This window comes from Eretmochelys imbricata, chromosome 14 (assembly GCF_965152235.1).
Source record: "Eretmochelys imbricata isolate rEreImb1 chromosome 14, rEreImb1.hap1, whole genome shotgun sequence".
In the NCBI taxonomy this organism is placed as follows: Eukaryota; Metazoa; Chordata; order Testudines; family Cheloniidae; genus Eretmochelys; species Eretmochelys imbricata.
In genome coordinates, this window is record NC_135585.1 from 2730202 (window position 1) to 2757251 (window position 27050).

Below are 27050 nucleotides of genomic sequence, written 5' to 3' on the forward strand. Positions count from 1 at the left end.
GGGCGAAGTTTTAAGAACATAGAAGTGCAGGAGAAAGCTCAGGCTGAGTGTTTTGTGGTTCCGTGTTCTTTAAATTACTAAAGGCAAATTCCAGGCAAGTGGTGAGGGGGTTTTGGGATCAGCCGTGGTACATATGTTCTGTTAGGAAATGGCTGAGAATGCCACCTAATTAGCTTCATTGTCCAGCCATTCACTATCAATGGGCAGTGACTGTATCAAAACCAGGAATCTATAGGTCCAACCCTAACCCTTTATGAGACTCTGCTCTGGCTCATGCCAGCCAGAGGGGCTGAAGGAGAAGTTCCTAGGATGTTCCTGAGGGCTGCTGTTATCTCTGGGTTCTCAGCCTCATGCTAGGTATCCGTGCTGTGCCAAATGGCAGGCTGCTGGCACACATGCTGAGGAGTAGCTCTGTGGAGGAGTTGCCCTTGATGATAAAAGAAAATGAGGGTTCCTTCCATCCTCTTTCTTAATCCATTGAGCTGATTCAACAGTTGCTGAGTAATGACCAATGCAGTGTCAGTGAAGAGAAGCCTGCCTTTTTCTGAATATCACCCCATCGCTGGTATTGCTGTGGTTGCTACCCATTCATTCTTCCAAAAGGGAGGGTGTGTTTATCCTATGCAAGAAGCAAATATGTATGTTCTCTTTAGCTTGCATTTAGGAGTAGAAATATTTAAAAATTCTACTCCACACATTTTACCATATTATAATATACTGAGAGCTGAAGCAAACATATGGTCTGAAATATTATAACTAAACTGAGAAATTAGGGGGGAAAGCAGTCCGTTTGTTTTGTTTTTTAGAAGGTTTTTGCAGATACTGTCAAAGGAAGATGCATGAATGGGTGCTTTGGTCCTTTATACACCTTTCTCTCTACAGTGTCACGAAATGCAATTTGGCATACCTACCACGTGGTGTTACATCCAGGTACAAAAGCATTCTTGGTACTCCATAAATACATTTCTACATTGATAATGCCACCTATGTGTCCTTTCAAGAAAGGACAAGACAATACATGGGTTATAAATACAAAATAGATAATATGAACAGTACTTCTATTTAGCCAAACAGCTCTCTTTCTGTCAACTCTGCTGTGTTATCCATTTGATTTAGGAATGATTCTAGTTTAGTTTATCCCCAGCTGCTGTGATCATAGATCATCCTATGATCCTATTACTCTTTGGGCTTCATATTGCCAGTGCTGGAAAAAATAAATATCCTTCTAGGAAAATAAAATCCTCATGATGTCTGGAATTATTCATAAAACACTGCCGTACTTAAAACCGGGCTGTGTATGTGCAGCCAACATCCTCCTGTAAAACGTCAGTAAGTTTGGATTGTGTTTGTCTATAGAGGGCTGTGTGGGAGGATTCTCTGCTTCTGGGACTTACACACATGCTGCCATGCACAGCTATGTGGTGAATCAGCCACTCTGTGTGCGTACACAAAACAGACCTGGAGATGCTCAGTCTTGCTGCAGGGAGCCCTTCTGGTTCTTGCTTGTCCCTCGCCCAACCAGCTTTGCTAACATCTCCCGCTTCTTGTGCTCTCTCCTTCAGACGATCATGGAACAGTACAATCCCAGCCTCAGGAACTTCATTTCCATGGGCAAGAACTATGAAAAAGCCTTGGCAAGTAAGTGAAGTTGCACTGCAAATGCATTCAGTGCTGAAACCCCTGTGGTAGTAGGGGGGAGGGTTCTGGGCAGAGGCATACTGACATACTGGGTGCAGCTGGGCAACGTTCTGGAATTTTGAAATGTTACTGGATGCCTTTTTCCCCCTGGGGTGGGGGGAAATTGCAGAGTGGTTTTTCATATTTAAAAACAAAAAAAAAAAAAGTCCTGATACAACAAAGAGGCACAAAGCCTGTCCCAGGCACTCGGTGCCTGAAGAAGCCTGGTCCCCGAAGCACCTTAAGAATGATGAGCTTGGAAAGGGCTTGAGCAGTAAAGATTTGGCTGTTAGTAGGGGGTGAGAACCATATATTTGCAATCTTCTTTTTTTTTAAAGACCATCTTGCCATTTTAAATATGAATAAAATATTGTTTTAAAATCCGTATTTAAAATGGAGATTTTAATTTTTTTCTTTGATTTTTAAAGGCTGCCATTTCATGGCTGGGAGTGCCCAGAGCTAGGTAGTATAGCTAACCACTTCTTAAAATAGAATCCTAGAAGATTAGGGTTGGAAGAGACCTCAGGAGGTCATCTAGTCCAACCCCCTGCTCATGGCAGGACCAACCCCAACTAAATCATCCCAGCCAGGGCTTTGTCAAGCTTAAAAACCTCTAAGGATGGAAATCCCACCACCTCTCCAAGTAACGCATTCCAGTGCTTCACCACCCTCCTAGTGAAATAGTGTTTCCTAATATCCAACCGAGACCTTCCCCACTGCAACTTGAGACCATTGCTCCTTGTTCTATCATCTGCCACCACTGAGAACAGCCTAGCTCCATCCTCTTTGGACCCCCCCTTCCTCCTTTCAGGTAGCTGAAGGCTACCAAATCTTCCCTCACTCTTCTCTTCCTCAAACTAAATAACCCCAGTTTCCTCAGATGTGAAGTCACTCACTTGGAATATCCGGTCCTTTTTGGAGGTAGTTAAAGAAACATAAATTTAAATGACCTGTTGGCTTTCATAGATTCGCAGATTTTTAAGGCCAGAAGGGGCCACTATGATCACTTAGTCTGATTTCCTGGATAGCAGTGAACTTCACGCAATGCTTCCTGTGTCATCCCTTTTGTGGCAGGTTGTCTGGCTATAGATTTCACATTGCTGATCCTACAGGAGATTGACACATCGGTGTCTGGTAGCTTTTTGACAATGTGCGTTGCGTTAATAATAACCCGTAAAAGAGGTGTCACTTGACGGTTGTCATCTTGCTCCTGAAAGCCACCTGATATCCATCTCCTGATAGGATTAGCAATGCGAAATTTAAGAGTCCTTGTCTAGCACAGCACAGGAGACCCATAGGACAGCCGCGGTGTGCACCAACTTGATGTGGAAGGTCTGTCATATGCTAAGTCTGACAATCTTTCCGGAGTGCCTAAGGAGGGTGACATTGACGTGGTTATGCTACAAGAAGCTTGTGCTGCAGACTATGAGCGAGCTGTAAGATGTAGAATTCATGGCTGCCAACTCATGACCACCATGAATGACCAAATTTGGCCTTGCTGTGTACATCAGGCATAGTCTTAAAGATATCTCAGCCCTGGAGGAATCCAAGATCATGGGCATCTCTATTACCGTGAAAAGAATTGGACATCTGACCACAATGAACATCTGTGAACATCTATAAACCTCGAAGTCTTGAAGCCTGTATTGCCACCTCGTTCCCACCCAGCTTTGTACCTTGGTGTGATTTCGATAGTCACCACTCGCGATGGGGCTATAGCAGAAATGATGCAGCTGGTGAGCAGCTTACAGGTTGGGCTTGGTTCATAACCATACACCTTCTTTTAGACCCCAAACAATGAAGGGATCTTTGCGTGCTCAGAGGAAATACTGAACACAATCTGGACCTCTGTTGTCTGAGGAAAGACAGTAAATGTTCCTTTGCAAGCTTCACAACCGGTGCTGGGAAACTTTCCTGGCAACCAACACAGCCTGTTATTGTGCATGGCGGCTTTGAAGGTCTGTTGCTTGAATCAATGCTGAAACCATGCCGAAACTTCTGCAAACTGAACTGGGTTGCAGATGCTGCAGAAGTTGAAAGGCTGCATCGTGTCCAGCTGATCTGAGAAAACTGAACATAAGAACGGCCATACTGGGTCAGACCAAAGGTCCATCTAGCCCAGTATCCTGTCTTCCTACAGTGGCCAATGCGAAGTGCCCCAGAAGGAATGAACAGAACAGGTAATCATCAAGTGATCCATCCCCTGTTGCCCATTCCCCGCTTCTGGCAAACAGAGGCTAGGGACTCCATCCTTGCCTATCCTGGCTAATAGCCATAGGTGGACCTATCCTCCATGAATTTGTTTTTTTGGACCCTGTTATGGTCTTGGCCTTCACAACATCAGCGAAGAGTTCCGTAGGTTGACCGTGCGTTGTGTTAAAAAAAACCAAACAAACAAACAAAAAAACCTTCCTTTTGTTGCCTATTAATTTCAGTTGGTGACTGAGCGCTTTGTTCACCTTCTTATTAAAGCTTCTGCAAAACCCCTTTCTCATGGCTATCGCAAGGTCTGTATTCCTGGCTGGCCCCTGGAGACAGAAGTACCCCTCAAGGAATAGGAGAGGAATGGTGAGCCAGACACTGCAGAAGCACTGATAAAGCCATTGAACTCTGCCCGCTTGAAGGGAGGGAATGAGACAGTAGAGGGTCATTCAAGTCTCACAGCCTGAAGGCTCCTTTTTAAGGTTGGAGCAGCTGACTCGGTAAAATGCTAGCAACCGAAAGTGATGGCCAATGGTGTCGCCTTGCACATCCCCTGTAATCCGAGGACCCAGACAGATGATCTGGATAGACAGACTGTTCAGAAAGTGCTTTTTCTAAATGTCCAAAGTCCTTCCATTGCCACATACTGCAGAAGAAATGAACAAGAAATAAAAGGGGAAGGGCTGCTGGGGAGGACGATATTTATCCCAGATTCCTTAAGACTCAGGGGCCAAAGGGACAAGCATGGCTGGCAGACCTGTTAAATGCTGTGCATTCGACGAGGAAGATCCCAAAAAGCTGATGCAGGACAACAGTCGTTGCTCTCCTCAGACCTGGAAAACCACCCAATGATGCCATCAGTGATCCCTAGTTACTGGGAGGGGTTTTACTGGTGTGTCTCACCCTGTCTTTGAGGCTATCTTGCCAAAGGAGCAGGCTGGTTTCAGACCAGGAGGAAGCTGCTGTGACCAGAGGCTGACTTCCAGCGAATTTTAGAAATTGGAACAACGCTGATAGGTTTATCCACCGCCTATGACACAATGTGGAGATTTGGGCTCAAGGCATCAAGGGTCATCAAATGCTGTAGCACTGTATGACTCCTGGCCACAATCTTGAGCAAGTAGATGCTGTGTCCTTTCGACTGGGCAGATCAGCAAAGCACACACCCTCGATGAGGGTTTACCTCACAGATCTGTGCTTGTCTCTTCATTATTAACATTTATATTAATGACTTACCTCTCATAATTTTGTACAGGGTTTTTCTTTTGTTATGCTAACATTTCTTTTGCGGCAGAAGGCAAAGACCTCATCACCATTAGTGACAGCGTCTCCACCAAGCTCAAGAAAATAGCAAAATACTTCCAGAACTGGAAGCCCCGGCCCAATGCCTCCAAAAGCTTGGTGGTAGCCTTTTACCTCAACAACAAAGCAGCCAGGGAGTAACTTAATGTCACCTTTTTGTAGTCAACTGTTCTAACGGTTCTGAAGTACTTGGGTATAAGTTTGCACAGAAGCTTGACTTCTGACGTTCACATGGAAAAGATGCATAAAAAGCTAAGAGCAAGGGCTAACCTTGTGCAAAAAGTTGCGTGTGTGATACAGGGCACTGATGCTCGCACACTTTGAACTGCCACTCAGGCACAGGTATGCTCAGTTGTTGAATATTGTGCACCAATCCGGATGGGGAGCTTGCATACCAAATCTCTGGACCCGCAGCTTAATGCTGCGCTGAGAATTCTAACTGGGTCATTAAAATCAACCCTGTTCAATGGTTGTCCAATGTGGCATATATACCCTTCTTCAAGATCCGGAGAGACTCCCACACAGCTCATGAGTACGAGCGAGCCATGGCCAACCTGAACTTACCAATTCACAAGGACCTCCAGAACCTTTCAGAGAAGCTTGAATCTCATAAGCCTTTTTGGGATTGAGCTAATGCTCTTTAAAGAGCCCTCGCTTCATCCTGAGGCGCACTGGGAAGACTTCTAGGATAATGTTCCATGTCCCAAAGACCTGATTACTGACCCACAAAAGAACTTCCAGGCTTCAATGTGTACCCCATAAACAATGATCCATGTTGAACCATTTCACAACATTGCATGGCAGATGCTGTCATCTTACACCTCTGCATGATGAGACAATATGACTGTGTCACAGACTATGGGCCACACTAAAAGAAAAGGAGTACTTGTGGCACCCTAGAGACTAACCAATTTATTTGAGCATAAGCTTTCGTGAGCTACAGCTCACTTCATCGGATGCATACTGTGGAAACTGCAGAAGACATTATACACACAGAGACCATGAAACGATACCTCCTCCCACCCCGCTCTCCTGCTGGTAATAGCTTATCTAAAGTGATCACTCTCCTTACAATGTGTATGCTGGAAATGGCCCACCTTGATTATCATACACATTGTAAGGAGAGTGATCACTTTAGATAAACTATTACCAGCAGAAGAGTGGGGTGGGGGGAGAGATTGTAGTAAACACCCATTTTTTTTATGCTTTGTGTGTATAAAAGATCTTCTGCAGTTTCCACAGTATGCATCTGATGAAGTGAGCTGTAGCTCACGAAAGCTCATGCTCAAATAAATTGGTTAGTCTCTTAAGGTGCCACAAGTACTCCTTTTCTGTTACCCAGATTGTTTTGTTTTTGTTTTTGTTTTTTTTTTAATTGAGCAATGGGATAGACTTTCCCTTCCTTAGGGACCCTCTCTCCATTTGTGAAGATCTTGTTGTCGTATGTACCTTTCCCATCTGTCTTTTGATTGATGGGGAAAAACATTTCATTAGGTGGTTGCATATATATATTTTTTTAATTAAAAGAACAAGTTCATACTTTTAAAGGAGCTCCATGAAAACATCTTATGGTCCAGTTCTCAAGTGAGTCTGTCCTGAGGCATGTTTTTATGGAAAGGGGTGCACAGCAAAGTGAAGTCTGAGCTTTAAAGTAAAGTATAATGTATCTAATTTGTAGTGTGATCATGTGAAATCAGAGAGCTCCACCTTGATTTTAGTCTTGAGATTTCTTCCCCAAAATGTTTGGATGGAAACTACCAACTCCTATATAGTACCACCTTCCCTTGTCCCCTTCGGGTCTGAACCCTTCCCTAATCTCCCCGTTTGCTTTTTGCTAGTTCTTGCTATTGGTGTCTAAGCAGGTTTTCTAGGTTAGAGGTCTGCAGCCTAGCAAGTGCAAATGATTGAGCTGGATGGACTCCAACCTTGAAAATACGCAGTAGCGCTCATTTTATAAAGCTTTCTGATCTGAATCCAGCTGAGCTCTATTGGCGGTTTCTTCTCAGAACTGAGCTGGTGTATAGAATTTAATTGCTTCTTACCTTCAGAGAAAAGTCCCTAAGGATTCAGCTGAGGTTCTAAGAATCAGTGTTTGAAAACCTCTATTGTAGAGGGCCCTGGGATCCTTAGAGTTCAGTTCCTATCTCTACCTGCCTGTTTAAGTTCTGCATTCAGTTACAGCCCTCCTTCTTTTAATTAAAAAAATAAACAAAAAGCCCCCTGTATCTGGTGACTCAGACTTCTGCAGTATCACATCCTTTGGCTGAGATTTCAGAGACGACTCCTTTGAACAGCCACCCCTAATCCCCACGCATGCACCGGCTGTAGATAACCAATAGGACTCACTTAGCAGTCTCTCCACAAACTAAAGAAAAATAGAATTGTTCTTGCGGTAATCTCCTGGGGAACTGGTACTTAACGGTGCCTTATTTGCAGCAGTGACTTCCAGCTCCGTTAAACAACCTTAACTAAATTGTGGTTCAGGAATTTGGTGGGTGTTTTCTTATTAATTTCATTTTAAGTCTCTCCTTCTGTGTGGGCTGCATTTAAAAATCAAATTCCTCCTGGGGAGGAAATGCACAAAATCTTGCAGGCAAAAAAGCTGTTTGTATTTGAGAATAAAGGTAATTTTATTTAATAATACATCCCTGAATGACCTGGACAAGAAATGGAGCCTCTTATTTAAAATGTTGCTAACTTAATCTGAGTGTGTAGTTGTTGGGTGTGGTTTTGTTTAAACCTATGCCTAGAGTAAAATCAACATGTTACCCTTGATCTCTGAAAGCACTCTGGGGAAAACCTGCTTTGAGATCCTGACTGTAGCCTCCCTTCCCTATCCAGACTAAACATTACAGCACAAGGCTTCCTGTAACTTTTTTTTTTAAATTGCCTTTCTATTATTTTGTAGTTCTGATTGTAGCCCTTGTGAAGGGCACCTAAAGAAATTATCTTGATCAGTAACACATGTTGGCACATAATTTAAGGGTGTTGACCATGTTCTTGTGATTAGAGGAACCCCCTTCCCACTTATCTGATTAAAAGTGATGCGTGTAGTTGCAATGTTAACAAACTAGCGACAAGAATGAACTGTAATGAAAGTCTGTGTTCTGTTGTTCAGCAGTGATTTTTCTGAACAATAAAATGATTATTATAGGTAACGATAGTCATGCTGGAGCTTTTATGAAAAGGTATCCAGTTCTTAAGTGCTCTTTTTTTGTCTGAATAACCCCATAAACTTAATGCTGTCGCCCTTTCCCTGCCTCATCCTGATCCCCTCCTTGCGAATTTGTTACCCCCATTCATTGTCTCCTACCTCAAATTTAATTGCAAGCTCTGAGGGCCAGGGCCCTTGTCCGTTTGTCCTGTACAGTGTCTAGCACCCTGTTGGGCATTGTAGAAATTATTATAAGCCCTGAAGCTAATGAATAACTATTTCCTGATTGTTTTTCAGGTGTAACGTATGCTGCAAAAGGATATTTTGATGCTCTGGTTAAAATGGGGGAGTTGGCCAGTGAAAGCCAAGGATCTAAAGAACTGGGTAAGTCAGGCAGCTTAATCGTAAACAGAGTCAAAGTGTTTTTAAGTAACAGGAGTGAAACCAGATTCAGCTCAAGCAGTATGCTGTCAGATCTAATGTGGAGTTCCCCCTACCCACCTCAAATGGGTGGCCTCTGGTAGGGATGTCCCTTTGGATTTGAAATACTAGAGTTAACTAAAAGTGAGCTCATGCTCAAATAAATTGGTTAGTCTCTAAGGTGCCACAAGTACTCCTTTTCTTTTTGCGAATACAGACTAACATGGCTGTTACTCTGAAACCTAGAGTTAACTAAGACGGCCTTCTTGTTGGCCACATAGTAAGTGACCCAGTGCGGTTCCTGGCGTCCTCAACTGGTGATGCTGTACAAATGAGGAATTTTAGCTAACATGAGCTGAATTGTCATGCTCCTCCCTTAACAAAACAAGGAAGCCATCTGACATTGCCCTTCCATAAGGGAAAAGAAACCTCTCAATTGACTGGTTTTTATTTGGTCTTTTTAGAGTGATCATCTAGCATATGGTTGGGCCAACCTGCAGCAGATGGACCGTCTAGGTGGAATATCTGTGATGGTGGAATAAATCCACCTCCAGTCTGTGTATGAGATCCACTGTGTTTGTCTCCATAAGTGGTGTGTTCGTATGCATTGCCAGGAAAATGTCATCTCCAGCCTCCAGTTATTTAAAGTTAAAGGACAAAGCATGTTTTTGTCCCATGTTAGGTAAACACACACCTGTTAAGTCTGATTGTGCTGGGGCAGTGACTGTTGAAAAAGTGTAGCTCTTGCTTTCCTGTCCTCGCAGGAGAAGAGGCAGTCCCTACCTTTCATATAACCAAGAGAAGAATGCTGGCTTTGAGGCAGCAAGCATAGTCCAAGACTTCTTGCTGCCTGCTTGCCGATACTACTGAAGCTCTGTCTGAGGGGCCCCGTGGGATAAACAGAGGCTGTGTCAAATGGGTCTCTCTCTTACCCCTCTTACTTCGGAAGATGGGAACGCAAGTTATTTTCTTAGCACGTGAATCATTTGGATTGCTTGGTGCAAACGTGTGGCTGACTCCATGTCTCTTTATCTGGGCTAGGAGGGGATTGATTTGGAAACATCATTGCAGCAACTGCTAAGACACGCTCCACGGGAAGGCCTGACTCAGCTGAGTTAATGGGAAGATGTTTGACTTGCGGACTCTGCTCAGGCTCATATTGATAACCCATTTTCTATGGGGTTATTTAATGGCTGTACCTATTTCTGTGGGTGAAACGGTTGCGTAGTCTTGGGTGCTTTGGTTTTACATTTGGGTTTGAAGAGTTTTGGGGAGTGAGTTTGCTTGAACTGTCAGAGCAAAAGTGTCCAACTTTTAAAAAAGCTGAACAGCACCAGCCAACTAGCTAGTTCCTGCCCCTTTGAAAGGCAGAAGGGGTCGGCTGCAAAGAGACGACGGAGTAAAGCTTTACTCTGGTGCTCGTTTTGGCAGAAATCTCTTACAGCACAGACTTGGCTGTATGCTGCTGGAACTGGATTTGTGAGCTGGGCCCTGCTGACCGCAAGAGAGCAGTTGCTGGCTCTGGTACACGCTGTCTGCTGTCTACAGTTTTCCTATTTGGATGCACCCCATGACCTGTATTTGCCCAGCAGATTAGAATTACTCTAATGGCACCATCAATTCTAACCCCTTCAGTGACTCTTCCTTTCCCTCCCTTCTATTTACTCTTGAGATAAAGCAGTCAGAGAACGTCATTTCCACCTCTTTTTGGTCAGTCTGGCACTGTCAAAGCGGCTCTTGCCTTAACTCTAGAGTTCTCTCACTCAGGTCATTTTCAGCTCCACATAAATGCGTTCCTTTCTCCCAAACTCCCCTTTGTAGATGCACCATCATCCCCTGCTTGGCTCTCAGCTGTCCTAGGGTATGTCTACACTGCAAAAATAAGAGCCTCAAAGCTTGAGGCAACTGACTCAGGCTTGTGGGGTTAAAAATAGCCTTGTAGACATTCCTGCTCAGGGTGGACCCTGGGCTCTGAAACCTGGCAAAGGGGGAGGGTCTCAGCTTGGGCTGGAGCCTGGGCTCGGGAACTGTTTTGTTTTTAGCTCCATAGTCACTTCTGAGAGTTGCTGCTGAGGGCTTTTTGCCATGTAGACGTACCCTTTGACATCTTGCCTTGTCTTCCAGAATGGAAGAAAACTATTCTTTCCTACTGACTCCGCCTGCTGGTCTTGCTAGCCTATATTACCATACTAGGTAACTGCCTTAGTACTCGGTAATATAATCTCTAAGGAGCAGTTGATTATGGACAAAGGCTTCAGATGAGGTGACTTTAGGTTTCCAAAATTAGGAACCGTAAACCTCCTGTCTTCAATTTGGATCAGTCCTGCTTTCAGTAAGTTCCACGCAAAATTCCATAGACCTGACTCCTTTAGTTTACTGTAAATCCTACACTGATTCTGACGTTGGCCCAACTATACACAATACTCTGGCTTAATCTGAAGCTTTTGTGGAGAAGCATTAAATGTCATATTGACATCTAGTTTATCAGATTAAAACTGCCCACCGTAATCTGCTTCTGTGTAATAAATGAACACTAAAAAGAAATCTGATCTCCTGGTGGATGGTGCATGGAGCAACAACAATAATGAAGGTTGTACAAGTATCTCCATTTGAAAGGTTCATCTTCAGCTTCTCCTAGTTCTTCCAGTTTCTTTACCTTCTTTGCAGAAATATGTGGCACCCTAGCTTCGATCCCAGAAGTGACGGTTTTTTGTAAAGTTTTTTAGCAAAAATAGTTCAGCTGTATGAGAACGTAACTGTCCCATTTATATTGAAAGCCTTTCGCTTCCCTTTTTGAACAGCTTCAAAAGATTTGAGAGAGAAACTTGAAGTCTGGTGTGTGTCATTTGATGATCTGGTGGGAATTCATTGCAGTCTGTGAAAAATATAAAGGTTTTAAAGAAGGGCTTCTGGAATATACATACTGCATACATACGGAATCTGCCAGCATTCTTTTGGTTGGGTGACTTCAATATTTTCAGTGCGTTTGAAAAAGGTTTTGAGTGTTGCATTTTTAATTCTTGTTGCACAGCTCCTTGGCTCAGGGCTTAAAATTTAAAATAATGAAAATATTTTAATGACCCTTGCAGTTTTGCTCTCTAGTCTGAATAACTAGACCTAAAATAAAAGCCCGTGTGTAGTTATTCATGTTCTAGTGGGTGTGGTCTAATATTGACAGCTTTTGCTGCCTGGGTTTTTAAAAAGCGTAGTTTATGGGAGACTAAAATTGTGGCTAAAGTCTGGGAGAGCTGATATGGTCAATGACATAAACTGCTTCCTAGCCTGATTCCTAATCAGAGAATTCTTCATCGGGCATGGGAGAGGTGACCTTCTGAAACTGGCTTTTTAAACAGCATCCTTGATTGAAGGTATTAGTCTTCCTGGGAAGACCTTGAACTTGTCAGTCCTTTTTAACAAGATACAATTCACTCTCTGATAGCATCGAACAAGTGCCGTTTGTTTACTTTGATCTAGGTTACCTCATTCATTACTAGAAGTTTTAACTGGCAGTTAAATTACTATCTTGCATTAGTGGAGCAAACCTACGATGACCCTCCCTTTGTGTTTTTGCGGGGAGGGGGGATAATCTTCCTCCTTTACCAGCATGAAAAGATGTTCCCAGATGTGTGCAGTGACTTCGTCCTGTTCTTCTTTTTAGGCTATGTCTACACTTGCAAATTGAATGACACAACTTTTGTCGTTCACAGGTACTTAAACCCCTCTTTGCCGCGGCAAGTGCCTGTGTGAATGCCCGCATTGTCTGCAGGAGCGCTCTCCTGTCGACAGCGCAAACCCCAAAAGTGCCAACAGCGTTCACACTGCCTGACTTTTAGCGACATGGCCATGTCAACCAGGCCGTGTCGCTAAAAGCTGTGTAGTGTGGACATGGCCTTAGCCTGGGATTTTTTTGTCTCATAGGCTCACAGACTTTAAGGTCAGAAGGGACCATCGTGATTAGCTAGTCTGATGTCCTACACACTGCAGGCCCCAGAATCTCTCCCACCCACTCCTGAAATAGACCCCTAAGCTGGCTAAGTTACTGAAGTCCTCAAATCGTGGTTTAAAGACTTCAAGTTACAGAGAATTCACCATTTACACTAGTTTAAATCTGCAGATGACCCGTGCCCCATGCTGCAGAGGAAGGCAAACCCCTCCCCCAGGGTCTCAGCCAATCTGCCATATTTGGGGTCAGGAAGGAATTTTCCCCTGGGTCAATCAGTTAGACCAGTGTTTTTCAACGAGGGGTACGAGTACTTTGGACATACGCACAGGTCTTCCAGGAGGTCCATCAACTCCTCGAGATCTTTGCCTAGTTTTACTACAGGCTACGTACCAAGCACCAGCAAAGTCAGTACAGACTAAAATTTCATAGACAATGACTTGTTTATACTGCTCCATATCCTATACACTGAAATAGAAGTACAATAATTCTATCCCAATTGATTTATAATTGGATGGTAAAAGTTAGAAAGTCAGCAATTTTTCAGTAATAGTGTGCTGTGATGCTTTTGTATTATGTCTGATTTTGTAAGTTTTTAAGTGGGGTGAAACTTGGGAGTATACAAGACAAATCAGGCTCTAGAAAGGGCACAGTAGTCTGGAAAGGTTGAGAACCACTGAGTTAGACCCTGAGCATGTAGGCAAGACCCACCAGGCAGGCAGTTGGGATATTTTTGTTGTTTTGAAGAAGAATGCGAAGTCTGACACAGCTGAATGCCAAACTCTGCTGTCCTACCATCCAGGGGAGAAAGTCCCAGGTCGCTGGCTGCTTAACCTTTCTTCTCCAGAATGTAGACATTGCTTTCTTGCCATTCTAGGAAGAGGGACTGTTGTCAAATGTGTCTGACCCCTTTATAAAAGTTAATGAGGAATATTGTGAGGGTAGAGTCCATGTCTCAGATTTCCAGCCTGTTGTAACATTTGTAGAATGAATGTGTGAGTGTAATGGGCTCTTTCCATTTTGACTGAGCCGAAAGTGGAAAAACTGCCATCGCAAGTTTTATTCCTTTAGTCCTGTACAACTTTCCAGCCTGTCTTGAGAACCCAGGCTTACTGAATCCTCCTGGTGGTGTTTGTTCACTCCTCTGAGTTGAATCTTGTGAGTTTAATGAATGTTGCTTGTTGAGTTTGTTTGAAATCTGTCAGCAGCCTTTCTAATCCACCTCAGGCCTCCACCCACACACATTTAATTCTCTGCTCTCTGGTTCCTAGTCTAAAATCTGATTGTGGAGAATGTATAAAAGACAAGTGTGTAGAAAGGATGATCTCATGTAGTAACATACAGCCAGAATGCTTTATTCTTATTCCTTTAATAGACACTCTGGTTTAAGTAGAAGTGTCTCTCTGGTGTCTGCTCCGATCAGAACTCCACTAGGAAGCCTCAAGTTGACAACACTGGACTTCATGTGTAGACAAATGCCATCTCATGGAAGAGGGGGGGATGAAAATCGCCTCCTTCCTCTCGATGCTCAGTAGCAAACCAACAGCAACCGATTTTGGAATGTTCTGTCTGCATGCCCCGGAGAGGGCCTTAAAAGTGCCTTGTACAGGGGAAAATTGGGCTTTACCTTTTTGTATGCTTCTCTTCCTGATGCACAAAGAACATGACCATTATTTCACTGCTTCTCTTTCTATCTTTAAAATATCAGGAAAATAAGGGAAGACCAGACTTGAGCTGGAAGTCTATTTGGAGCTTTCTCTGCCTCTGACCGAAAGGGCCAGAGGTGCTGAAGCTGTACTGGGATCACGTCTCCCTCCTCTCTGGCAGACATTTGTGTTTAAATAGCTATTAAGCTTTCTGCCGTGATCTCTCCTGGATGTCCTCACCACTGCATGTTTGCGCTGGCGGCTCAGGGTCCGTATTGTGTTGTCTGGGTCTTAGAGTGGAAGCTTCTAGAGGCAGGGACTGTGCCTTATGTTTGCACGTGTGCTAAGAACAGTGATATATGGAAAGTGACGAGACTCCCTAGGTAGGTAGGTACTTGGGGAGAGATTGCATGAAGTAAGGAATTCCCTGAATGTTTCTTTTCATTGATGCTGCAGATTAGGTGGGGCGCTACCCAGAGAGCACAGGCAGACTTCTGCTCTGACTTGGTGTACTGAGATGCTCTCCAATGATTTGTGTGGATCCTTGCTGAAAAGAAGGGCAACACCTATCGTGCACAAAGCTGCTCTAGGAAGTTACTCTGAGCCCTTGTTAATGAGTTGTTGAGTGGGAGTTGAGTATTCGATATTTCACGGTATGCTGCCCTGAAAGGAAAACAATGTGCCGTCAGACATATTGTAAATTAAGTGTCTGTAGCTGGTGGTTCTGAAGCATTATGACTTGGTGTTGGAGAAGAAAACTTAAGGGAGGGTTTTCATGGTCTTTCATAGGCATGGGGTGCTGCAAGTCAAGCAAGTATACCCAGGTTTGGGTGGGGGTGAGGTGCAGTCCGGCCAGCAGTGAAACTATAGATTAGTTGCCTGGATGTTCCTGGGAACTGAGGGTACAACTACACTGCCCCAAAAAAAAAAAAAAAAAAGGCAGTGAGCCTCAGAGCCTGGGTCAGTGGACTCGGGCTGTGGGGCTAAAAATAGTAGTGGAGACATTCCCACTCAGGCTGGAGCCTGGGCTCTGAGACCCTCCCACCTCGCTGGATTTCAGAGCCTGGGCTCCAGCCCAAGGGGCAAAGCCTGCTGCTGTTCTTAGCCCCGTAGTGTGCCCTGGGCTCTGAGAGTCTCTCTGCAGCGTAGACGTGCCCTCTTTCACTTCGCTTCACTGGGACGTGGCTTTCAAACCCTTTCCCTGCTTGTTTCATTTTAGTGTCTGTCGGCATCTCTTCAGTTCTTGTTCCCTATGCAGAAAAACTAGACCCGCGCCCATGGTGCGAACTCCACCTCGGGGAGAGACTCCTTGTGCTGCTTAATTCAGTGTGTGCCATGCTTAGGCACAATGGGTCCAGGCCCATAAGAAAGGCTCCGAGGCACTATGGCAACACCAAGAACAGGGATTCAGAGGTGTCTTGGAGGAGCTGTGTACTGATTTCAGAAGGGGGTTCGATGCTGAGAGCTTGGCTGAAGAGCAACTGGTCACTGTAGAGCCTGGTGGGTTTGGGCTTGGAACTGACACGGTCTTTGGAAAGAGCTTCTGAAGAATGTCCTTAAAATTTTACTGAGTCACCAGCCAAGGGGTCATGCTCTCCGAGGTGCCTCGGGCATGGTCCTTCGAGACTAGTTACACAGTGGGTCGTGGTCAAGGCTCTGCATTTTCTCCCCCTTCCTCCTCCCAGCAAGCAATTATCAGCAGCTAGTGACTTTCCTCTCTGCCCAGTGGGCACTGGCATGGTGAGACTCTAACTAGACTTCACAGGGGGAGTTGCAGAGCAAGTCCAGAAAACCCCTGCAGAGCTGGAGGAGAAGCCGTGGTTCCCTATTCACAGGGTTCCTCTCGGATCTCTCAAGGCTGCTGCTGCAGGAACTTTCCCTGAAAGAGGAAGGAGAATAGGGTGGTTAATCTCCCATTGCTGAGATGAAACTACCCTCTGATGGAGAACAATTTCCTTCTGGGATTTGCATTTGATATACAGTTTGCCCGATCTAATTCTAACCGATGGCACCGCCGTGTTAAAGCTTTGTTCTGGAGCTGTTTGTAATGTAAGTGGAGAAGACTAGACTTCCAAACCTTAAAAACTGCCCTTGTAAGGCAAGATTTAAAATACACCCTTTAGAAACTGCAGATGGATGTATGATAAACACCTCTAGGGCAAGGGTACATTCTGCTTTGCTTTTACTGCATGCTGAGAAGGATTTCTGTAGTCTGATCTGCAGGAGAAAAGCCTGGCGAGGCTCCATGGCAGATCACTTAAGGAGAATCCCATCCCAGGACCAGAATACTGCCTGCCTGCATTCTAGCATGGACAGTTGGATTTGGGGGGGCATATGCGTGCTCATTTAGGAACTGAGCAATGTGGCCTGTTGGGGCTGGGGAAGTCCGGATATTACTTGTTAAACTGGTTTTGATAGAATTGTTAACGTGTGAGGTGTGTTCTTTAAGCGTAGAACCAGAGCATGCCCTGCCTCTTGAACGTACTGGTGCCTTTGGCCCAGATGGGAAGCTTTGTAGTACTGTGCCAAATCTTCTGGGGCATTGTATTAATCTCTTAATTGGCTTTGCAGTTCTCAGGTAGCAGCTTCCTATGGCAGCAGAGAGATAGTTATAAACGCTGTGAATGTTAAAGGTCATTTGTCTGAGTAAGGCAGTTAATCTGGAAACAGATGTACGAGGGACCAGGGACTGCTGCTTATGGAGCTGGCTAATGGTGTTGGGTGCTGCTCAATTGCTTAACACATCCGTTTACAGTCTCATCTGCGAGGGATACAAAGGAGAACCCAAGCTGAATGTCCTGAAATGCTGCCTAACGGCCAGGCCTATCAGACTGTGGAATAGCGCCCCTGTGGCGAGTCCTATTAGCTGGTGGAGTAACCTCCCTTTGGAAGTCGTGGAAGCCCCATTGCTTGAGTCATTTAACATGGGACTGGGCAAAGCACTGAATCACCGATAACCCTGAACTGACAGGAGAAAGGCCTCTCTGCACCTCTCCCATTTGTGATCCTGTTAAGAGCTCATCGGTCAGAGACCTAAACTGTGCCCTGTACACATAGGAAGCCGTGCCGTCGTGTGGCTTAATCCTAAAATTTCTCAGATTTAAAGTAACTGCCTTGGGGAATGGTGCCAGGGGTTACTCTGGGGGAGGGAGTAGGGAGAGTGCATCTTCATACTGCTGCTGGTGAGTCTGTTTGAAACACGGGGCGAACGCTCTTCACAGCAGCTCTCTGGCCTCCCTTAAATCTGGTTGGAGATACAGCTGTGCCATTAGCCTCCCCATGATTCAGGAAGCAGACTTTCTGACTCTGCCTCTCCTCCCTGCGCCCCGATGGCCGGCTGCCATTCCTTTCTTCAGCCCCTTGACAAGAGACCAGCTGCGCATGTGTTCCCGGGAAGCCCGGTGTGCAAAGCGATGAATCACTCAGGATAGCGCATGGGATTTTTAGCTGCTTGATTTTTGACCGTGAAGTCCGAATGAAACCGCCGACCTAGTGAGTGTCTATTTTCGAGGCCTATTGACTTCTTCAGTGTGAGGATGAAGAGCCCGCTCTGTACAGCAGCACACCCTGCATACAAAAAAAGGCATGTGGTTTGTACCCTCTTCCCTCCTCTTCATGCTTCACATAGGTCGTCTGTTTCCTTCAGGTTCAGAATGTAGCCAGAACGCGTACTCTGTACCAGTCGCTTCTGTAGCTTTGCTTCACTATCTGTAAAGTGTCCGTTGTCTGGGACTTTGACTTTCATAGGCTAGGCTTTCTTTAATGCTTTTCTGTACACTATAACCTTGGTCAAAACAATCACTGTTACCATTCCCATTTCGCTGGGAAAAGCTGATCATCAACATCGTGACTAAGGAGTACGAACATTAATTCAGTACAGTCCGCTTAAAGCCAGCATCCACAAATCCTGCAGGAAATGGATTTTCCTCTGTAACATCAAAAGTACCAAAATGCAGTGAAAACCCTTCTTAAATTAATGACTGCCCCAACAATGGATTTTCTGTTTTGGTGCCTGTATTGACTTCAGCAGGAAAGCTTTGGAGGCTGTGAAAGTCGGAGCTATTATGCAAATAAACATTTCCTGTTTACATAACCAAAATAGTTTGGGAGACCGTGGAGTGCTGTTAAATGAACACCTGTTGAAAGAGCACATTGTTTAGTGGTTGTTTCTAGCCAGTCTCTACAGCATGGTAGGAACCTCTTATTTTTAGTTACTCCTCCAACAGTAATGTCTTTAAGAGAGATCACCAGCCTGTTGAGGCTCCCAAACTTGCCTACCTTTGAAGGCAGAGGTCTCAGTATCCCTAAATCTCAAAGAGGCTGCCTGTCCCTTTAACTGGGAATTGCTACAGCCCACAGCCTAACAAATGACTGACTCTCAATTAGCCAGTTTCTGCAATCCAGTTAGTAACCTTGATAAGCCTGACAAATTTCAGATGGGGGCTGATTTTCTTTGTCTCTCCATTTTGGGTGGCGGAAGTGAGGGGGAGTGGGAAGGTTGCACTTTAAAAATTCTTATCACCTTCCAAACATCTGCTGGCGTATGTGAAAACAAAAGACCTTGTGAAAAGGAAAGAAGATTTATTGACTCCCATAGAAATAAGTCTGGAAATGAGACAGGCTGACTAGGGATTTCTTCACATGGGCTCAGTGGGATCCAGAATGTTTTGTTATAGGTGTGTGCGTCAGAAAGGTGCATCATGCATATCAAAGTCGCTGTGTGCATAGCTGAATGGCAGGTTTCTCCTTGTCTCTTGGCTGAACGAACCTTTTCCAGCTATGCTATTTGACCAGGTACCGATAAAGTACTAGTGCATAACTTGTGTGGGGTGTGTTAAGATGGCCTGAGATTATTGGTGATTAACAGGAAAGTCAACTTAACTCTCTCTTCTTTGAGTTCTCACCTACCATTTGATAAGACTGGTATGAAAAGTTGAGAGAGAAATGTCTCTCCACTTAGCTTACCTCTTGCATTTCTCAGCACTTTGCATGTAGCTAGAGTCCCCTGTTTCTGTAACTTCCATACCAGAGGTACCTTTTTATTTTTTTTAAGAGAAAAATGTGACAGCAAAACCACGAAAACGGGCATGACAAACCTGGAGCTACTGGTACTTGAGGTTTTACTGTAAACTAGCTTTCAAGATACCATTGTCCCTTCAAATACATGCGGTTTGTTCTCGCTCTTCCTGTGATAAAGCTGCTCGTTGCCTTAGAAGAAATTGCTGTCATTCTGAGTAACCAGAAGTTTTAAAGGTTTCAGAGTTTTTAAAATGGAATATCTCCCCCACCTGCCTTCTAGGGGAGACCTGCTCTGCAAGAAGCAGGCCTAGTCGTTCAGGTTTATGGATATCGCTAACAGATTCTGTGTCCTGTATGAAGAAGGCTACAGCTGCTGTGATGCTGAACCAGCACCTATCAACAATTCTTGTTCCTCTGCCACATTTGGGCATTGGAGGCATTTGTTTCCTCTCCCTCCCCCTTCCCTTCACTAGGGTTACTGGTGCTCAAATGCAGAAGGTTCATGTAATTTCTTGTTGGCTGAGTCTTTGCCATTGTAATGAGGTCTGTATATTGATGACCTCCTGTGTCAGCTAATTAGTACTTTACCCTGAATATAGTCACTACCTCTCCCCTGTGTAAGCTTCCTGGGTAATTGGACATTGGAGATTCACTGATGAATGCCGGGGGAGAGGGGGAAAATGCATGTATTTGGAGGGGAACAGCTACCTAAAAGAAAAGAGCTGACCCTTGGTGCAGAATCTCTTTAACATATAAGTAGTAAAAATGCAGCTAGATAACTGCTTAGTTTAAAAAAAAAAAAAAAAAGTTAATTTTCTGTAATATGCTAGACTTTTGGGTTTGCTTTAAATACAGGGGAAAAGCAGCTGACCTATTCTATGGCTTCTCTCGTGTTTAAATAAAGAAACTAGATCCAGTTTGTCTAATAGTTGGATCCCAATAAACGATGGGACCAGAACTGATCAACTGCAAAGATTTCCTCTGCTTTCCAGCACAGTCCCATAGGGCTGGTGAGTTGCTAATAGAACTCTGGCAAATGCTTGTTTGGTTTTTTAGCTGCAGGAAATAAATGGAGGCAAACCATTTCAAGAGGAAATGGAGCATTTGTACTACACTTGTGCCAGGCACTGGGCTGGGTGACCCACCCCCTGCCCCAGCTACAGATGTTTGAAGCTTGATCTTGCTCCCTGTTGCTTTTTAGAATGGATGATGGCAAAGTCAAGTCCTCAAATCCATGTTGCTTGGCTGAGGCTTCAGTATTGAAACAAATGTCTCCGTAACCTGGATCCCATCTGTACCATTTGCTGCATTTCATCGGCTTGAAGCCCAGATGTTAACATTGAGAAGAAATAAGATTGTAAAACAAGGATGAAAACATAACCGTTGTGTTTAACAAATCTCACTGGTGTGGAGAAGTCCAGTTTCACCAAGTGCCTAATGTATCCTTGAGGATGGACTGCATGAGAGCTATATGCAATTAGAATGGTTCACAGGGGGCTGTTACATTCCATAAGAATCCATGGAGCAGCTGTTCCTAAGCCTCTGCAGAACTGAGCTCCAGCTACCATTTCCTGGTATCCAAATGGTACAAGTCTGACTTACTGGCGATCTATCGGTCCCCTGTGTTATACAAACAGATGAAATGGGGCGTGATCTCCTGACAGCCACCCCCGCTCCCCCCCACATTGTCCAAAACTTAAGAGACTGGTTGTACTTCCAGGGTGAAATTCTGGCCCTATTGAAGTCCAATGGCAAAACTCCTACTGATGTCAATGGGGCCAGGATTTCACCCCTGGTCGTTAAACTTTCCTCAGTGCAGCTCTGTACACAGCATAAGCAATGATTTGTTTCACCCAAAGATGCCAGACCAGCCTTATTCGACGAATGCCCAAAGTCCCTCCACGCAAGCAGGGCTGAAATGAGCTGTTACTTGGCCCCATTGGGTGGGGAAAAAAGCACAATTCTCTTCGTGGGCTTGTCTTCCTTCTCTAAGCACTAAAACTCTGGCTGCACAAGCTGTCCTACTTCTGAGGCGCTGCCATTCATTCTCCTTGGATTTGAATGCCTTTTGCTTGACATCAAAGGATTTAGCTAAAGGCATCTAACCAGCCATTGAAAAATCTGATTGATCTTCATCTAGGGTTTCAGGACACACAATCTTGCAATCCATCTGCTTTCCTAGTGTCGCCAGTTTTATTTCTTAACTGTTTAAAATGCCTTTTTGTTTTTTGCTCCCCTTGGTAGTATTCTAGCCTCCAGAGCTTCTCCCCATCCATGTTAACCATAACGAGGGGATACCTCCTGCACAAATAGGAAAACATGGGCTGTCTTCTGGCCACGTCCCCCCAGCGCTCCTTTCTGGTTCATCTTCATCTTTGGGTTTTTACATATTTAAGAGAGCTGAATTTCCCTGACTTCCTGCCATGCTGGTGACATAGAGGAGGGTAAGATTAGCCCAGCGGAGGGCAACAAAAATGATTAGGGGGCTGGGGCACATGACTTACGAGGAGAGGCTGAGGGAACTGGGATTATTTAGTCTGCAGAAGAGAAGAGGTGAGAGGGGATTTGATAGCAGCCTTCAGTTACCTGAAGGGGGGGGGTCCAAAGAGGATGGAGCTAGGCTGTTCTCAGTGGTGGCAGATGACAGAACAAGGAGCAATGGTCTCAAGTTGCAGTGGGGGAGGTCTCGGTTGGATATTAGGAAACACTATTTCACTAGGAGGGTGGTGAAGCACTGGAATGCATTACCTAGGGAGGTGGTGGAATCTCCATCCTTAAAGGTTTTTAAGGCCCGGCTTGACAAAGCCTTGGCTGGGATGATTTAGTTGGTGTTGCTCCTGCTTTGAGTAGGGAGTTGGGCTAGATACCACCTGAGGTCTCTTCCAACCCTGATATTCTGATTCTAAGATTGGCTGCCCACAGGCAGGCCAAGAATCTCATTCCCCTTGAACTACCAAAGCTGAGGTTTCCTTTACTCTGTTTGGGGGAGGCGTGAAATAAAACTGCTGCCAAGTTGCTCCTAGATGAGGATTACAAATATCCCCGTACAGACCTGTTCCCCTAGAATCCTGCTTTCAGCTGATCAAACTGCTGCCCAAATGCTGGGTTTCAGGCTTGTCTTTGGCCAAAGAATGATCGCTTCAGCGGTGGCTTTAAAAACAAGTAGTATTCCTCTCCTGATACCTCTTGCTCCGTTGATGTTCAATTTAAGGTAGCGTTGGGTAATGAAGACCTAGTTTTGAAGTGGTACCCAATTTATTTAATTGCCGTCTTTTTTTTCTTTTTAATTAAAGAGTCAACTTTCTTAATCAGTTGCTTGTGTCCTGTCTTCTCTGTTCCACTTCCGCACCAGGGCTCTCCTGGTTTGGTTCAGAAGAATTGTTTTGTCAGCATTGTTAGTGTTCCACTTTGGTCAAGAGGTACCTCCTCTGTAGAGCAAACTTGTAGCTATCTGCCTTCTACTGCATTTAGAATTGCTGAGATGCTTCCAGAAAGGTGAGTTTATAATCAGGGATAAATCTGGAAGTGAGGAGAACGCTTTTTTTATCAGTGCACTCTGTCTTTTTAGTCTGTAAACTCTAGGTCAGCTGCTGTTTGTATCTTTGTGTATTCTACACTACAGAGGACAATTTGTATGTGTGGGGTCCTCCAGTGTGGTCTCAGGAGTACCTGCAAACGCTAACATGTGCCTGTTGTGATATGTTCAGGCTTCCCTGTAGTCAGCAAGCCCTGGACTTCGCAGCTTTATTTTTTTAATGTGGTTTTGTTGTGGGGATAGGGTGACCAGATAGCAAGTGTGAAAAATTGGGACACTTCTTTTTTTCCCAGGGCTGGGATGGTGTAGTTGCGTATGTAAGACACAGGCCCTAATATTGGGACAGCTGGTCACCCTATGTAGGAAGCCTGGTTAAAGTGGTTCTTGCATTTTCCTCTGAATGGCAAGAGGTTCGTGGTCAGTTCAGTCAAAGCTAAATGAGTCTGACGGGGGTGTGGGGGGGGGCGGGGATTGTGTCCCTTCTTTGGCCTTCTCTTCACTGCTCAAGAGGTGGGGAGTTGTTTACCTCAGGGTAACTAACGCCTGTGCGCGATCCCGAGGTGCGAAGACCAGGCACTTGAGTTTTACTGCGAGGTAAGTTGCCCTAAATCCCCTCCAGAGGTTGCCCTCGGTAACTGCTCCTCAGGGTAAAACCCAAGTGCCGCGTCTGCCCTGTTTTTTCCGCTGGGTAGCTCCCATGCCTGAGTTACTCGAAGGTTAAAAAACCTTCTTTAGCAGTGAAGGCAAGGCCTTCGCCACTTTGATTGCACTGCAGGGTTGGCTTGTCACTGCTTGGCCCTTCCCCCACTCTCGGGGGTGGGGGGGTGCTCCCGGTCAGGCTGAACGCTCTTGGCTTGGCATGCTAAGTCTGGGGCAGGAGCCAATGCTTAGCCCCAGTGCTAGAGGAGATCAGACTTCTATTGGCAGGAATCTTGCAACTCTAGTGAGTTAGTGGCAAACTGTCTGGAGCCCATTGGCCCTTCGGACATATTGTTTGATTGCTTTCCCAGCTCCAGCTTGGCTTCTCGCTCCCATTACAAGTCAGATTGGTTCGTGGATTTTTAGAACAAGTGGCAGCATGGCTTGAGAGTCTCTGTCCGATTGGCGTTACTCTGTGGTCTGATGCACTTAACCGCTTGATTGAAATGCATAATGGGGCGGAGGGGGAGAGGAAATGGTGGTGGAGACCATCCCTAGGCCTGGAAAACCTCAAGGTGAAACTTTTCTCTGCACAAAGGGAGGTGCAGCCCTGTGTGTGGTGTTCCACCCTCTGTGAGGTTAGCATGCAAACTCTGGCTGATAGCAGCCCCAGAAAGCCATGTGAAACAACCTGTTTAGCTGTTTCTCTTTGGGTGTGGTGGGTTTAGAGCCCAGTGGACTCACAATGGTGCCTATAGTTCTCTGAAAATGGTTGTGTGAGTCAGACGTAGACTAAAATAGCAATTCTGGTTTGCTTTGTGTATCTAGTCTGTTTACATTCTTTGCAACCATGACATTGTCCCTACCTGACTCCGGACCTGACTTAGAGAGGTGTGTTTGGAGCACATGACAAAGAGCCAGAGTTCAACTCCCATTGCTGCCCCGTAGCTCCAGGCAAGTCTTAGCCACTGGCTGCTTTTCCCTACCAAGTGGGGGGTTGTGTGAGTTAATTAACATGTGTGCGTAAGTAACTGTGTAACCCATGTGCTTGCCTCACTCGCAAGTTCACTGCAAGGTGATGGTTGCGTTGGCGTTTCCATTACGAACGCTGTTCTGTGTGGTGCCAAAACCCTGGACGTGGGAGTGACCTTTGCACATTTGTCATTCCAGTGATCTTGGGAGTAACTCATCCCTTTATACAAAGCCCTGCACAACCGGGTAGGCATCTTGATCAGGGCCTTTGGATGTTAGCAGGGTATAAGCCATAAATCCTCCTCCTGAAATTCACCAAACTCTCAGCAGCGAAAGATGTTGTGCTCTTGTCCTGGATTAGTATGATGTTGCAGATTCTAATCCATGTCATAGACCCTTTTAAATACTTAAATTTGAATTTCCGTGAGGTTTTATTCACGGATTTTAACCCCTTCCTTGCTTCCGGGCCCTGTTTATCTTCGCAGCAGCTTTAAGATAAAATGACTTGGGTGGTGGCTTTTATAGACTTGTGTAGCTCAAGGTGAGCACTCTGAGCACGCCAATACATCCTGCAGTCCGGGAGAGGCTAACTGAGGTTTAGAAGTGCATTTTATCTGCTGCTAGTATCCCTGTGGCCATCCTGGAGGAAGCCTGGATTGGGGAGCTGCTGGGAATGGCTTGCATTCTGGTATAATAAATCTCTAGTATGTTGCCTGGGTCTGTGGTGCTGCTGCCATTGGGTGGGGAGAGCTACTCGTTTGTGCCACGTGTCCAGATTTTTTTTTATTTTTGAAGTGGGATTGGTTTCAGCTCTGGTCACCAGTGCTCAGAGGGCATTGTCTTGCAAGGGGCAAAGGGAGTTTGTAGAAAGAAAGCTGTAAACCAAGATTTAAAATCTTCGCCAGGAGGAGTCTCTAGGGTCGGGTTTAAAGTGTGTGTCTTGAGGGGTGGGGGGAAGGAAGGGGGTATTACCTCTCCCTCTAATGTTTGGGATGGGCCCTTTCATCTTTTTCTGAATTAGACTGCAAACTTCTTGGAGCAGAGATGGCTCTCACTGGTTCTTTAAAGGGCTGGGCCCAGATGGTGCTTGACTGAATGTTTGTACACCCTCTTTATGAGAACCTCCACCCTTGCACAATGCATTGAGAGGCGTGGTGTAAGCCAGACAGACCCAAGTTCCACTCGTGAGTCTGCCGTGAACAGTTCCTCCTGTGATGGTGGGTATATCACTTAACCTGCCTGGCTCCCTGTGAAATGGAGGTGGTGGTGTGAGAATTCGTGTCAGCAGAGTGCTTAGAAGATAAAAATGCATGTATTGATGCATTGTCCGTGGAAGAAATAACAGCTGAGTTATAACATTACATCATTTTTCTTGTCCTCAATATAGAGAGAACCATGCGCTTCCCACCATTTAACTTTCACCTATCAACCGGAGAGCAATTTCCTGTAGGTTTTGTAGTGTTAACCTTTTGCCCAGACCTTCCCTTTCATGCACGAAACTATTCATTGCTGAGATTTGTGATGGTAACAGCTGGCTGTGAGAGCATTAAGGCTGAATAGCTTCTTCTTGAACTTTTTACACGGCTCTGCAAGGAGCCTTGTGGTGAGCCTCTGCTGGCTCATTGGCTAGAACAGCCCACATGATCCTTACATCGGCTTTTGGAGAAACTACCTGTGGAGAAGAGTGTGGGTTGAGATCACTCAGAACCAGGTTCTAGACAAGCTTGCTCTCCCCAAAACGCCAGAGTAGCCAGAATCCTGTGAAGTTTCAAATGGGGGAAATCCAAACTGCGCTTCCTCTCTCGCCCACTCCCCCAGTCCAGGTCAGCTGTCCTCCGTGGCTTTGCTTAATGCCTGTGGGTGCACTGGCATTGGATGCATGCTTTACCAACTTCCAAAGGTGCAGTTATAACCCTACCCTATCAAGCCATGAGTAGATAAGATTGTTACCCACCAGCTACTTGATAATAACATAAGGGATTGGCGCTCAGTGGTAATTTTTTTTTTTTAATGTTGGGAAAAAGTTTTGAGAGAGAGCGTGTGCAAATAAATTCAGCCCACAAAAGCAAGGCATCCCTTCCCCACCCCATCCCGGTTCATGTTGCTGCACACCATGGTACAATACACAACATGCATGGGTCTCAGCCCCGGTCAAGCCTAGACCCACTCCAATGGCTGGACAGAGTGGTAACTTTAAATTCTATAAGTGCAGCCTGTCGTGGGTGGAAGTGAGACCCCTGACTTAAACACTTATGTGGTTCTTACCCCTCTTTTTTTAGCCTGTTTAATTTGGGCACCTGTGTGTTGCCCGTGAGATGAGATTGTACCTGCTTTTCCCACCCTGATGTCGCTTCTTTCGGCATTTAGCTGTCTGAGGTTGGCCCTGTATAAGGCAGGGCTTGCTCCTGCCAGTCTCCTTGCACCAGGAGCTCAGGGTCTGCTCTGCAGGAACTGATCTTTAGTGAGGACTCTGTTTTTGTTACATTCCCTTTAATAGACAGACGCTTGCAGCCTGGCTGGTAGGTGCTGAGCGCTCACGAGAAC

The 27050-nt window shown here is 45.3% G+C and overlaps 1 protein-coding gene across 5 annotated transcripts in view; it reads left to right on the plus strand.

Annotated features, from left to right (window-relative positions):
* Positions 1 to 1578: 1578 nt before the first annotated feature.
* BAIAP2 (BAR/IMD domain containing adaptor protein 2) overlaps positions 1579 to 27050 on the plus strand; it is a 70253-nt gene continuing 44781 nt past the window's right edge. For 4 of the 5 annotated variants that reach the window (XM_077833185.1, XM_077833187.1, XM_077833186.1 and 1 more), the window contains exons 1-2: positions 1580 to 1638; positions 8633 to 8719. In XM_077833185.1, the coding sequence (XP_077689311.1) occupies positions 1608 to 1638; positions 8633 to 8719 (118 nt within the window). In that variant the 5' untranslated portion in view covers positions 1580 to 1607. Of the gene's footprint in view, positions 1639 to 8632; positions 8720 to 27050 lie in introns of all 5 variants that reach the window. The other variant, XM_077833189.1, reaches the window with a different exon arrangement.